Genomic DNA, 15,494 nt, shown 5'->3' with positions numbered 1-15,494 from the left:
CCTTATCTTATCCGACTCCATCACCATCGTCTGCAGTCCATTTGATATAGTCACCACTCTGTGTGAAAAAAACATACCCCTGATATCTCCTCTGTACCTACTTCCAAGCACCTGAAACTGTGCCCTCTCGTGCTTGCAATTTCAGCCCTGGGAAAAAGCCTCTGACTATCCACACGATCATTACCTCTCATTATCTTATACACCTCTATCAGGTCACCTCTCATCTTCCTTTGCTCCAAGGAGAAAAGGCCGAGTTCACTCAACCTATTCACATAAGACATGCTCCCCAATCCAGGAAACATCCTTGTAAATCTCCTCTACACCCTTTCTCTGGCTTCCACATCCTTCCTGTAGTGAGGTGACCAGAATTGAGCACAATACTCCAAGTGGGATCTGACCAGGGTCCTACATAGCTGCAACATTACCTCTCGGCTCCTAAACTCAATCCCATAATTGGAGACGGCCAATGCACCATACGCTTTCTTAACCACAGTGTCAACCTGTGCAGCAGCTTTGAGTGTCCTATGGACTCAGACCCCAAGATCCCTCTGATCCTCCACACTGCCAAGAGTCTTACCAATAATAATATATTCTGCCACCATATTTGACCTACCAAAATGAACTGCCTCACTCTTAACTGGATTGAACTCCATCTGCCACATCTCAGCCCATCTTTGCATCCTATCAACTCCCCATTGTAACATCTGACAGCCCTCCACACTATCCACAACACCTCCAACCTTTGTGTTATCAGCAAATTTACTAACCCATCCCTCCACTTCTTCATCCAGGTCATTTACAAAAATCATGAAGAGTAGAGGTCCCAGAACAGATCCCTGAGGCACACCACTGGTCACCGATCTCCATGCAGAATGTGACCTGAATACAACCACATTTCTGGATCCACAAAGCAATGTCCCCTTGGATCCCGTGCCTCTTTACTTTCTTAATAAGCCTTACATGGGGTACCTTGTCAAATGCCTTGCTGAAATCCATATACACTACATCTACTGCTCTACCATCATCAATGTGTTTAGTCACATCCTCAAAAAATTCAGTCAGACTTGTAAGGCATGACCTACCTTTCACAAAGCTATGCTGACTATTCCTAATCATATCATGTCTCTCCAAATGTTTATAAATCCCTCCTCTCCTGATCTTTTCCATCAATTTACCAAACACTGAAGTAAGACTCATTGGTCTATAATTTCCCATGCTATCTCTACTCCCTTTATTGAGTAATAGAACAATATCCTCAACCCTCCAATCCTCCAGAATCTCTCCTGTCCCCACTGATGATGCAAAGATTATTGCCAGAGGCTCAGATGTACCCCACAGTAGCCTAAGGTACATCTCATCCAGTCCCAGTGACGTATCCAACTTGATGCTTTCCAAAAGCTCCTGCACATCCTCTTTCTTAATATTTACATGCACAAGTTTTTCAGCCTACTGTACGTCATCCCTACAATCACCAAAATCCTTTTCTGTAGTGAATACTGAAGCAAAATACTTATTAAGTACCTCTGCTATCTCCTTTGGTTCCATACGCACTTTTCCACCGTAACACTTGATTGGTCCTATTCTCTCATGCTTTAATCTTTTGCTCCTTCTGGCTCTCCTAATTTCTTTTTTGAGCTCCTTCCTGCTTGCCTTATAATCTTTGAGCTCTCTATCATTACCTAGATTTTTGAACCTCTCGTAAGCTCTTCTTTTCTTCTTGACCAGATTTAAAACAGCCTTTGTACACCACGTCTCATTGGAAAGTACCTGCACAGAACTCCACGCAAATATCCCCTGAACATTTGCCACATTTCTTCTGTACATTTTCTTGAGAACATGTGTTTCCAATTTATGCTTCCAAGTTCCTACCTGGTAGCCTCATATTTTTCCTTACTCCAATTAAACTCTTTCCCAACTTATCTGTTCCTATCCCTCTCCAATGCTAAGGTAAAGGAGATAGTGATCACTATCTCCAAAATGCTCTCCCACTGAGAGATCTGACACCTTACCAGGTTCATTTCCCAATACCAGATCAAGTACAGCCTCTCTTCTTGTAGGCTTATCTACATACTGTATCAAGAAACTTTCTTGAACACACTTAACAAACTTCATCCCATCTAAACCCTTGCTCTCCGGAGATGCTAATCAACATTTGGGAAATTAAAATCTCCCACCACAACAACCCTGTTATTATTACACCTTTCCCAAATCTGTCTCCCTATCTGCTCCTCGATGTCCCTGTTACTATTGGGTGGTCTATAAAAAAACATCTAGTACAGTTATTGGCCCCTTCCTGTTCCTATCTTCCACCCCTAGAGATTCCAAAGTCAATCTCTTCATCTCTTTCTTCTTTTCTGCAGCCGTGATACTATCTCTGATCAACAGTGCTATGCTCCCACCTCTTCTGCCTTCCTCCCTGTCTTTTCTGAAACATCTAATGCCTGGAATTCAAAGTAACCATTCCTGCCCTTGAGCCATCCAAGTCTCTGTAATGGCCACAACATCATAGCTCCAAGTATTGATCTATGCCCTAAGGTCATCTGCTTTGTTCATAGTACTCCTGGCATTAAAATAGACACATCTCAGACCATCGGTCTGAGCGCATTCCTTCTCTATCACCTGCCTATCTTCCCTCTCGCACTGTCTCCTAGCTTTCTTTATTTGTGAGCTAACTGTCTCTTCTTCCGTCTCTTCAGTTTGGTTCCCACCACCCACCATTCCTAGTTTAAACTCTCCCCAAGTACCTTAGCAAACCTCCCCGCCAGGATATTGGTCCCCTTAGGATTCAAGTACAACCTGTCCTTTTTGTACAGGTCATTCCTGCCCCAAAAGAGGTCCAAATGATCCAGGAATCTGAATCCCTGCTCCCTGCTCCAATCCCTCAGCCATGTAATTATCTTCCACCTCACTCTATTCCTATACTCACTTTCACGCGTCACAAGCAGTAATCCCAAGATGACTACCTTTGTGGTCCTGCTTCTCAACTTCCTTCCTAACTCCCTGTATGTGGTGGTATCATGTGACAGATGCCAGAACATGATTAGACAGAGTTTGGAGCATGCACAGAAATGACAGAATGATCGAGAAGCTTGTATGTTAAAATATGGTTGCTGTTTGCTGTTAACTAAAAGTTCTAGTTATGTTCTTCCAGAATATGTGTCTTTATGAGTAACCCACGGTACGTGTAAAGAACACAACATGGTGTCTGCAGTCGGTCTGGAAGAATAATTTGTTTTGCTAACATGGGAGAAGCAAAGATAATTGAGAAAAAAAGAGCGCAAACTTTTTCATTGTTTGCTAACAGCTTTAAGAATGGAAGTTTTGCAAACCCCCATCAATGCTTCAGCTCACTGGAAATGTAGATGAAAACTGGAAAAGATTTAAACAGCATTTTGAAATTTATTTATCGGCGATCAGAGCTTTAAACTGAAAGCTGCAATTCTATTCCACATGATTGGGGACGACACAGTTGGGGTATATAACCATCTTACTTTTGAGAATGGAGATAATTTGAATCTTAAAGTGATAATCAACAACTTTGAAGCATTTTGTGTACCAAAGCGCAATGTGACATATGAATGGTACAAATTCTTCACATGCAAGCAGAAGGCTGGTCAAACAATTGATCAATTTGTTACAGAATTGAGAAATCACAGTAAAACATGTGAGTTAGCAGAGCTTACAGACTCTCTCATTAAAGACAGAATTCTGGATAATGGTCTGAGAGAAAGACTGCTAGAACAAGATTTGGATTTGGAAAAAGCTGTGGCTCTCTGCAAAGCTTTAGAGACTGTGATGTCACAGGCTAAAGAGCTTTTTAATCGAGAATGGCAGCGTAGACGCTGTAAAGCGCGAACATATTAGAAAAAATAATGAAGCGACAACGAAACTGATGGAGAGCAAGATGTCATCTGAAAGAAAAAAACGTTGTGATTGCTGTGGGTGGCAGCACTGACCCAAAATGTGTCCAGCATATCAGAAAGTGTGCAACAACTGTGGTAAGAGTAATAATTTCTTACGCTGTTGCAGAAGTAGAAAGGAAATAAAACGTGTAAATGCAGTGCTTGAAAATGAATGTGAGGAGATTTACATAAATGTGCTTTGTGTAAACAAAGTAAGAATGACTGGACTATTCCATTGCAAGTGAATCAAAGTAATATTCTGTTTAAACTGGATGCTAGAGCACAAGTTCTTGCAGAATCTGAATTTAATGCATTCAAGCCAAGACCAAAGTTGCATAAGACAAATAAAAAGTGACTGGGTATTCAGGTGCAGACATTCCAGTTAAAGGAACATGCTTGGCAAAAGTATCACACAAAAATATGGTGCACACTCTTTCATTTGTGGTCGTGCCTAAGAATGTACAGTCAATACTGGGTTTATCTGCCTGTGAGAGACTGAATTTGGTGAAAAGATTCTTCGTCCTGGACAGTGACACAGAGTCAGAATAGAGTGACTTGAAGAAAAAGTATGAGGACTTGTTCAAAGGGCTTGGTTGTCTTCCAAGAGAACACATGATTAAAACTGACAACACAGTGCCACCCATAGTACATCCATGTAGAAGAGTGCCTTTTGCATTATGTCATCAACTGAAAACAGAGCTTAACAGAATGGAATGGTTAGGAGTCATACAAAAAATTGATGAACCGACTGAATGGGTCAATTCACTTGTCACTGTTGATAAGAAAAATGGAAAACTGAATATTTGCTTAGATCCAAGAGACTTGAATCGAGCCATTGAAAGAGAGCATTTCAAATTGCCGACTCGTGAAGAAATTATGTCACAGTTTGCTAATGCAAAGTACTTCAGTAAATTAGATGCATCCTTTCGATTCTGGCAATTTAAACAAGATGAACTGAGTTCAAAGTTGTGTACCTTTAACACTCCTTTTGCCAGATACCATTTTCTTAGGCTTCCATTTGGAATTGCATCAGCTCCTGAAGTTTACCATAAAATCATTCACATGGTATATGAGCACATTGAGGACATAGATACATCCATGGACGATATTGTTTGGGGATAATCTAAACAAGAGCATGATGCCAGACTTAGAGGCAAAGGCAAACCTGAAGTTGAATAAAGACAAATGTCAGCTAGGAGTGGCTGAACATACATATGTGGTTGATATCATCTGCAAAGAGGGTGTGCATCCTGATCCATTGAAGGTTTCTGTTATTGAGAACGTGCCAGGACCGCAATGTAAAAAGGATGTTCAAAGGTTCATGGGAATGGTCAACTACATGGGAAAATTCATTCCCAATCTTTGGGAACAGCTTGCTCCATTGAGGCAGCTAATATAAAAGAAAAACAAATGGAACTGGAATCATGAACAGGAGAAGGCATGGCAAAATTTCAAGAAAGTGCTCACTAAAGAACGTGCGTTGAAATTCTATGATGCTGAGAGACCCAACAAAATCTCATGTGATGCATCTCAAGCAGACTGAGGAACAGTATTACTCCAGAAACATGATCAGGAATGGCTGTCAGTGGCATATGCATCTCGTGCATTTTCCAATCCAGAAACAAGGTATGCCCAAATTGAAAAAGAATTGCTCTGTATTCTGCTTGCTTGCAAGAGATTTCATCAGTGTGTATCAGGGCAATCTATTGATGTTGAAACCGATTATAAGCCTTTGATTGCATTGTTGCACAAACCTTTAAGCGACTGTCCTTTGCAGATTCAGCGAATGATGATCAAATTGCGAAGACATGCATTGAAGGTTTCATACACACCTGAAAAATTCATGTACACGGCTGACACACTTTCCAGAGCTGTGGATCCAACAACAAAAGACAGTCACAGGGATGCTGTTGATGTTCTGGCATTTGTTGAAATGATCATAGAGACTGTACCTGTTGCTGCAGAAAAGTTGGAACTGCTGCATCTTGAGACAGAGAAGGACAAAATTCTCAGTCAGGTAATACAAGTGGTGATGGATGGATGGCCAGATAATAGGCATGACTGTAACTCAGAAGTACAAGAATATTGGAACCACAGATCAGAACTTTCTGTTGTGGATGGGATATTGTACAAAGGCAGCAGAATTGTAATTCCTAAAAGTCTCCAAAAAGAAATGCTGAGGAAAATTCATGAAGGCCACCTAGGTATTGAAAAGTGTAAGAGAAGGGCGCAGGAAGTGATGTTTTGGTGCAGGATGAGTCAAGGAATTGCAGAGTTGGTGTCCTCTTGTCAAATATTCTTTAAATACTAACCTAGCAACCCTAAAGAGCCACTGCATCCACATCCTCGTCTTCAGAGACCTAATCAGAAGGTAGACGTTGATTTGTTTGCAACTGCCAACAAAGATTATCTATAACTACTCCTTTTATCCTGAAGTGTGTGGTCTGAGCAGAACAACAGCAGAGAATGTAATTACATGCATGAAATCAGATTTTTCCAGACATGGTGTACCTGATGAAGTTCTCACAGACAATGGTCCACAATTCAATGGCGAATGCATGAGACATTTTGCTCAGGAATGGAGTTTTGTTCATACAACATCTAGTCCATTTTCCCCTCAGTCCAATGGATTAGTTGAGAAGTCAGTAGGAATTATCAAGAAACTGATGCACAAAGCAAAAGATAGTGGAGGTGATTTTTATAAAGCTTTGTTAGCTATCATAGTAATCTACTTGAGTGTGGATTTTCACCTGCTCAGCTCTTGATGGGACGCCGTTTGAGATCCAATCTGCCATTAGCTGAGAGCCTCCTGAGAACAGAGGGGGTTGAACAAGTGAAAAGATGGAAAGATGAACACAAAGCAAAGCAGAAAGCATACTTAGACAGATGTTCTCGTCCATTCCCTGAACTGCACCAAGGAGATGAATGAGGATACAAAACAAAATGAAAACATGGACACAGAAAGATACGGTACTTAAAGAAATACAACCCAGTTCATACATGGTCCAAACAGAAGGAGAAATGTTAAGAAGAAATCGCAAAGACCTCAAGAAGGAGCCAACTTCAGTGTTTCCATTAACTGATTCAAACGAGACAAAACATCAAAATAACAACGAAACACAAGAACTGTGTGAACCACTTAGAAGGTCTACTCATGTTTGTAAACCCCCAGAGAGACTAATAGAGACATGTTAGATTATGCATTTGTTTTGATTAATGTTGCTAATTGTTTTTCTTTTTAAGGAAAGGAAGATGTGGTGATATCACATGTCATGTGTCAGAACGTGATTAGACAGAGTTCGGAGCATGCGCAGAAATGACAGAATGATTGAGAAGTTTGAATGTTAAAACATGGTTGCTGTTTGCTGTTAAACAAAGGTCCTAGTTATGTTCTTCCCAAATATGTTTCTTTATGAGTACGTGTAAAGAACACACACTGCAGTCTGCTTTCAGGACCTCCTCCCTTTTCTTGCCTATGTCATTGGTATTAATATGTACCATGACCTCTGGTTGTTCTCCTTCACGCTTCAGGATATCTTGGACGTGATCAGGAACAAAGTTTTCTAAGAAACTTCATTAGAAAATGCTCCAAATGACATTTCCTAAAAAACAACATTCAAATAAAACATGAAGTGAAGCAGTGTCTTACGGGATTTGAAAATCCTTTGGCCACAAATCTTTGCTTGAGATTTGTTTCTCCATCAAGGTTAGAAGTCTCAATGTAGCAGATTCCATTTTGTTCTGATGAATGCAATAGGACCATGTCAGCTGGAATAATTTCACTGCATGATAATTGCACAAAGTCACCTACATGAACATCTTTCCAGTATTTATCAATATACTGGTGCTGTTTCCTGTGGAAGAAAACATGTAGACAGCTAATGAAAAGCTTTAACACAAAATAACTTCTCTCCTATACCCAAGCTTAAAGCTTCTGTTTTCCCTTTGGAAGCTTGGTAATTGCACAGTGAAACAATGTCTGAGGAAGTTAATAATTTTTTAAAAAGTGTAGATAAATACTTCTGAATAACACTGAATGGCATTTACAGAAGTACCAAAAGCAAAATACCGCAGTTATTCAGAAATCTACAAAAAAATTTCCCAAAAGCAGAAAAAATAATGGAAGCTTTCAGCTGGTCAGAAAGCATACAGAAAGAGAAAAATACTTATTCTTTTATATTAATGAAAACTTGCTTTTATTTATTTCTATACTCCTGCTCTCAGACTATCAGAATGCTTCTAGCATGCTCTATTCTTAGAAGGTGGGCAGCTCTGCCCCTTGATTTCCTAGTCCTACACAGTACTGTTAGATGGGTGCTTAAAAAGAGATGACAATGACCTGGATTCTAGTCCTTCTTTGCAGTCAGACCATTCAACATTCTAGTCAATCGTCTGGTTGCAAAGTTAAACTAGATACATATATTCTCGGGTCACTTTTAATCTTAGCCAGTCAACAGAATAGCCATTAAATTGGATGGGCTCTCCCACTTGCATTTTCTTTAATTCCAATCTGATAACAGCTTCTGGACCTCAGCGCACAGCGTCTGCACATCAGGGCTATATGACGTCACCTTCATCTTTACGCAGGATCGCAAGCTGTCATCTGTGAGGCGTGCGCGATGTTTGTTTTTAATAAAGTTCATGTTGGAGAACACCTGATCAGATACATATGTGGATCCAAAGATCGACAGGACTCCAAGCGCATACTTTTTAATATTTACATAAATGTCAGGGATAGCATTCCATGTTTCAAACACAAGTTTGTCCGGTTAGGGGAGGTTTTCAATATCACTCCATTTGTGATTCTGAGCAAGAACGGCCTTCTGACGGGCAACATCTTCAAGGTCTGCTGTCAAGCGTCTAAACTTGGACACCCATATGTCTTTGTTGGCTATGTCGGCCAGTTCCATTTCAAGATCAGGTCGACTCACACCTGCCAATGCAGTCGTATTCAGTAGGGATGGATCGATGCTTAGGGGAGTGACCGGGAAGGATAATGTGTTTTTTTTTCTCTCTGAACTCATAGAAGCGTTTCCCAAATGATGTTTGCATTGCGATGATTGCAGACTGTAAATACTCCAAATTTATCATGTCGTGAGCTTGTTTGAACTCTCTCAAATTGGGGAAGTGAGACAATGTGCCTTTCTGTAAATCTCTGGCAAGCACTGTCAACTTGCGCTCGAATGCCAAAACATCCTCCAACATGTGCAGGGCTGTGCGTCCTTTCCCCTGAAGAGCTGTGTTCAGCGTGTTCAGGTGCACTGTCATGTCTACCATGAAGTGTAGCTTTTCCAGCCACTCTGGCTGTTCCAGCTCAGGAAAGTTGAGCCCTTTGCTGCCCAAGAAAGTTTTCACTTCTTCGAGACACGCGACAAAGCGTTTCAGCACCTCCCCTCTGGACAGCCACCGGACTTTGTTGTGCAGCAGGAGATCAGAATATGCACTTTCCAGCTCGTCCAGTAACAAACGGAATTGACGGTGATTTAAACTTTTTGCCATTATTTTATTGACAATCTGAATGACAACATCCATTACTTCTGTGCATTCCGGAGGAAATGTTTGAGTGCACAGTGCCTCTTGGTGCAAGATGCAATGAAAAGTCAGCAGCTTTCTGTCCAGCGACTTCTGCAGTAAAGCCACAAATCCCTTGTGCGCTCCTGTCATACTTCGTGCCCCATCAGTAGCTACTGACACCAGGTGGGTGGTCTTTATTCCTTTGGCTCTTAAACAATTCAAGACAGCTTCACAAATGTCCTCCCCCCGTGTTTGGCCTTTTAGAGGTATCAACTCAATCATTTCTTCCTGTGGCCTGGCAGAGTTTACATACCGACAGAACAGCGCTATTTGTTCAATATCACCTTTGTCTGTAGACTCGTCACAGGCAATCAAGTAGGCCACAGCTGAATTGATGTCTTTAATTTGCTGTCTTGTGATGTCTTCTGCCATTTTTCTGGTTCTGTCTTTGCAGAGAGGGGCATATCCCTGATTTTCTGCACAATTTCACTCTTGTTTTTAAAGTCCGTGAATAGTTGTTCCGAAATCTTAATGAAAGATTCTTTTATATATTCACCATCTGTAAACTGCTTCCCGTGCCTGACTATTTCCTGAGCGGCAACAAAACTAGCATATGTAGTTGATTTTCCAGACTTCATCCACTTCTTGAAATGATTTTTGCTCAGATCAACCTTCCACATCAGTTCCGAAACGACTTTTTTTTTCTCTCATCTCCATCCGGATATTTTTGAGCAAAGGCTGCGTGTTTATTCTGGAAATGTCTTGCGACATTTGACTTTTTGTTGTTTGCTAGTTTCTCATTGCATATTAAGCATACCGGTAAACCAGTCTCGTCAGCAGTGAAAGCAAATGAATCTGCCCACGTATCATGAAGCATTCTGTTTTCTTCAGTCACTTTTCTTTTTTTAGAATTCTCCATAGTTAGCCTACCTTGAATCGAAAAATTAAAGAAATCGCGCACTGGCGGGTGTCAGGTATTGGCAGTGGTGACGTATAGTAATAACGACAAAAAACACGTTTTATTTAGATTGTACAAGATCACCATAATCTTCAAATTTAGAATTACATTTCAGAAACTAACAAACTAACATAAAATACATTTTAATTAAATACTCATAATTTACTTTCCAAAGCCACAGGGAGCCGCAGCACAGAGATGAAAGAGGCGCATGCGGCTCTGGAGCCGCGGGTTGCCGACCCCTGATCTAGGCTAATGCTTTCAACATTTTACTAGTTTACAGCTGCTCAAAGAGTATTCTCATTTTAAAGACTGTCATGAAATAGAAGCCAGTGAGTTCAGCTGATAGTTTTGATAAAATTACAGTGTTAAAGGTGTCATCTATCAGGTAAATTAATAAGACAGTTTTGATAAGAATTTTCCCGCAGGCATTTACAGGAAGATAAAGAAATACAACATAATTTATGAAAAACTATGCATAATAAAGACCGATAAACAACCAATGTGCAAAAGAAGACAAATGGTGAAAATAAAAATATGCAATATTATATATAGTGTAACATGAGTTGTAGAGGACTTGAAAGTGAGTCTGTATTTTGCTGAGGTGAGTGAAATTATCCATGCCAGTTCAGAAGCCTAATGTCTGAGATGTAATAACTGTTCCTGAACCTGTTCTTATGGGACCTAAGGCTTCTCCATCTCTTGCCCAGTGATCATAGTGGGAGGAGGGCAAGAAAGTCAAAATGGTTGGTGGGGATGGATCCTGCTTTCCAGTGGCAGTGCTCCATGTAAATGTATTCAGTGGTCATTAGGGCTTTGCCTGTGATGGACTAGGCTGTGTTTACCAGTTTTTCTGCAATTTTCTATTCCAAGGCATTGGTGTTTCAAACCAGGTCATGATGCAACTATTTAGGATGCTCTCCACTGAGCATCCATAGGAGTTGTACAGACTTTTTGCAACTCATGTTCTCAGCATTATTTTTTATTTATACAGTTTCTCTTTTTTACCAGTCTTTGCTCGAGTTTCTGTAAATGTTTTTGAGCTAAGAAGTACTGAAAAACTACTGGGCTAAAATGTGATATATCTTGCTCCAGAAAAACGAGTTCTTGAGAAGGGCTTTTAATAGTCACAATTGATAATCAGATAGCTTCATTAATTTCTGTTTTAGATACTGTTAATCAACTAAACTTGTTTTAAAGCCGGCTTCATTTATTTATTACTGTCTACTTCCTGGGGAGTTTATGCAGATTTGTCATGACATCTGAAACTTTGAGAAACTTCTAGTGGTGGAGAGCATGTTGACTGGCGTATGGCAGCCTGGTATGGAAATACCAATGCCTTGAATAGAAAATCCTCCAAAGAGTAGTGCATATGGCCCAGTCCATCACAGGTGAAACCCTCCTCACCATTGAGCATATTTACACAGAATGCTGTCGCAGGAACACAGCATCCATCATCAGGGAACACCAGCACCTGGGACATGCTCTCTTTTCACTGCTGCCATCAAGGTGGTTGTACAGGAGCCTCATGACTCATACCACCAGGTTCAGGAATAGTTATTACTCTTCAATCCTTTTTTTTGTACTTGCACAGTTTGTGTCTTTTGCACATTGGTTGAACACCCATATTGGTGCAATCTTCCATTGATTCTATGATGGTTATTATTTCATTATTGATTTATTGAGTATGCCCATGAGAAAATAACTCTCAGCGATGTATATGGTGCAATATATATACTTAGATAATTAATTTACTTTGAACTTTGAACTAGTAAGTGAATTTAAAACAACTTTCAACACACAAATTGGATTTAACTAAATTAAAATGCTGCTCCTAATTCCATTTGTGACCTCATACTCTCGTTCATTTAGCCACTTACTCCATCAACTATTCCTTTTCAACTCAAATACGGATTCGACAACTTCTCAGAATGAAGGTTAGACAGAGCCAAATGCCATTTTAGTTGCTGAATTTGGATTTGTTCTGAGACTGAAATGACATTTTGACACTTAAGTAATCTCACAGTATGTTAGCTGCAGCAAAACCAGATGTAGTTCAGAGGGATGAAAGATGTACCTATCTGTTAATTTCTCAAACAAGGCAAAAAAAGAAATGATTTACATTTATATAGTTACTTTTATGACCTCTAAATATCCTGAAGCTATTTATTTTGATGGATATATACTAAGAATTGTAATTATCTGAATAGGGCAGGGTTCATTCAGTCACCAGAAAATTTGCTATAATGTCATCACCAGTGAAGTGTATATTGCTTGATCTGCCACCTTGTCAATCTTTTTGATGCCATTTTTATATTTGAATGAAATACTACATCTCTACCTCAATTCCAAATAAAGGTCAAGACTCACAACAATACATTATCTTGGCAATGCTATTTTATAGGTACAGATTCAAATACCATAAAACAAATATAATTTTGACATCCTTCAGACTAGTTCTGTTATATGGAATGGTATGTATATATATATATATATATATATATATATATATATATACAGATGCTAAATCTCCAAGTATCAGTGATGTACAAAGTAAATTTTGGTGCTAATCGAGGGTCAGAGACAAAGACCCTTGTGAGTCTTCTAGCACTGTACAATGGATGGTGTCTTGAATGAAGACAAAATGAAAACCCAGAAAGAACAATTTAATCTGCTGCTGTCATAGATTTTCAAAACATAGAAGGTTGCACTGTGCATTCAAGGACTCAACAAAGACTGGCAAATGCATTGTAAGCTTTAGAGTGGGGAATGGTGAATGAGAGAATTCAGGCAGAACAGTTTGATGTACTGAATGTAACATTGCAGGAGCGGGAGCATTCAGAACAGCCATCAGCATGGAAAAGCCACTTAAAGATGTGAGGTAATTGTGTTCAAGAAAAAAAATCCAAGATGTAAGTGAGGTACCAACCCACTAAATGGCAATGGCAGTGTATCATCTTCATTCTCACCACGTCATGTAGATGCTACAAGTGAGTTCAATGGGAAACTGTGGATCATATGAATAAAAAAAACTGGGAAAGTTGTATACTATGTAGGTATAAAAAGCACGCCATGGGAGCCACCCAGCCCCGTTAGATCATAGTGATGACAGAATTCCTTGTATTCATTCACAAATGACTTACCAATCAAATACTTGTGTCTTAGCTTGGTTTATCTTTTTATCAAATCGGTACCGCTTGAAATCCTCAAATCCATCTTTAATTGCAGTGACGGACATCACAATTACTATTGGCAACATGGTTATTTCTTTATGGAATACTTCAATCGATGGGATCCAGTTCAGAAAGGCTAGCAACAGGAAATAAATATTGGCAAATCTGGAATATAAGAAAAAGGGAGAGGAAACAACTTTATATTTCTTAATGTTGTCCTTTGCAAATCACATTTGAGAAAACTTAACAAATTATTTGCATGGTCTCTGTCATTGGGACAAGAATAAATGTCCTTCCCTAGGCTGATTCAGGCTACAAGTTCCTTTCATATTCACCTCAACATCTTCCTCCCTTATTAAATATGAAACATTCATCCAATAAATCAAATTAATATGGGGAAATATTTTTAAATTCAGCACAAAATGAGTTGATACCACTTCTAAAGGTTTTACATAGAGGGCAAGGGCTTGGGAGGTTTTGGGCTAAGCACAGGCAACTGAGATTAGCAGGGATGATGCTATTATTCATCATGGTCCAGCTGGGCCATAGAGCCTGAATTCCTGCTCTATTACCTTATGACTTTGAATATTTCACAATGCTCCCACCATCTATTATCTGAAGGCTACCCAACTCTTTCCACAAGTTCTGGCAGAGAAATAAAGCCTTCTGTTGTGTTGGCATTTTCAGCACAAGGCACCTGGAGCTCATCACAAAACTAAATCATTACTTAAGGGCATTAACCAAAAGTAGAGGCACATATCCCTGAAACTTGGCCATTTCCCCACAACAGTATGGAGGCACCTGCTGCTTTATTGTGCTGAAGAATTCCTTGCACTAAGATTTTACCCCTTTTTTGCTCTTAGTGTGTTATTTGTGAATTTATTTGGAGAGCATATCATTTCAAATTGTGATCTGCCAGCAGACATCCTTATTCAAATGATAAAGCAATTTGAGGCATTGGTTTGCTGAAAAGTGAAATGAATTGAATGGATCTCAAGCCACCAGAGTTCAATATTATGATGAGATGCACCTTCTGGAGTCAAATTCATTTTCATTCCAGTAAACCTATTGCTATTAGGATGATGGATAAAAGAGATCCTCATTTATTTCATAGATTTCCACAACAGCAACCAGCATTGATATTAGTAAATTGGTTATACTGTGAGAAACATGCCAAGAGTTTACAAGAAAAAGATAAATTGAGAGAGAGGCAAGGAAAACAGTTGTCAGGCTTAAACTGGCAGAACAGAGAAGGGGTCACATTGGGCAAGGAACAAAGTAAGCCATTAAAGATACATTTAAATATTCATAAATGCATGAACATTACATTCATTCTGGCAGATTGGAATGTTAACCGCAATATAAATTAGCAACTTAAGTGCATCTTCACTGAGGAAAACTGATATAACAGATATAGGTCATTGTGTTTACCTGTTACACTGTTCAATAAAGTTCTTTGGAAGAAAGTTGAAGATGGTGTATTTTGTAGTTTTTATTTTGTTGCTCAAGTAGTTTCTCATTATCCTTTCTGAGTCCTTGGGGAGCATTTTATTATTTGGAAAGATGATTCTTTGCTTATTGAAAGTGGACCATTGACCCAACTCTGGAGAATTCGGTGATGTAGATGATAACAATGGTGTTGTTTCAGACAGGCTGTTTCTTCTCCATGCCTGAAAACGGAATCGAATCGATTCTATACTGTGTGCCATTATTTGCTCCAAGTTCTCTCTTCAGTTGTCTCATCAGATATTGAACTTGAAACATAAATCACCTTCTGTTAAAATAAAATGGAACCAAAGTCATTATCACGCCCAATGTAATAACAAAGGGACTTGCAAAATGTAACTGAGAATATCAAATTTTGAAAGATAACCTGATCATTAGGATTGCCTTTGAAAATGTGGTTGATATATACAGGTGGAATATTGTATGTTTATTATATGTGCA

General features: G+C 39.4%; 1 protein-coding gene across 1 annotated transcript in view; it reads right to left on the bottom strand.

Annotated features, from left to right (window-relative positions):
• Positions 1-15,256, bottom strand: part of atp10b (ATPase phospholipid transporting 10B) — a 95,798-nt gene extending 80,542 nt beyond the window's left edge. Inside the window, exons 1-3 of the mRNA XM_059990577.1 lie at positions 14,979-15,256; positions 13,518-13,712; positions 7,552-7,756 (exon numbers count right to left, since the gene is read on the bottom strand). Of these exons, the coding sequence (XP_059846560.1) occupies positions 7,552-7,756; positions 13,518-13,712; positions 14,979-15,256 (678 nt within the window). The remainder of the gene's footprint in view (positions 1-7,551; positions 7,757-13,517; positions 13,713-14,978) is intronic.
• Between the last annotated feature and the right edge of the window lie 238 nt (positions 15,257-15,494).

This window comes from Hypanus sabinus, chromosome 15, assembly GCF_030144855.1.
Source record: "Hypanus sabinus isolate sHypSab1 chromosome 15, sHypSab1.hap1, whole genome shotgun sequence".
Lineage (NCBI taxonomy): Eukaryota > Metazoa > Chordata > Chondrichthyes > Myliobatiformes > Dasyatidae > Hypanus > Hypanus sabinus.
The sequence above is the reverse complement of the archived record's forward strand: the minus strand, read 5'-3'. Positions and strand labels throughout refer to the sequence as shown.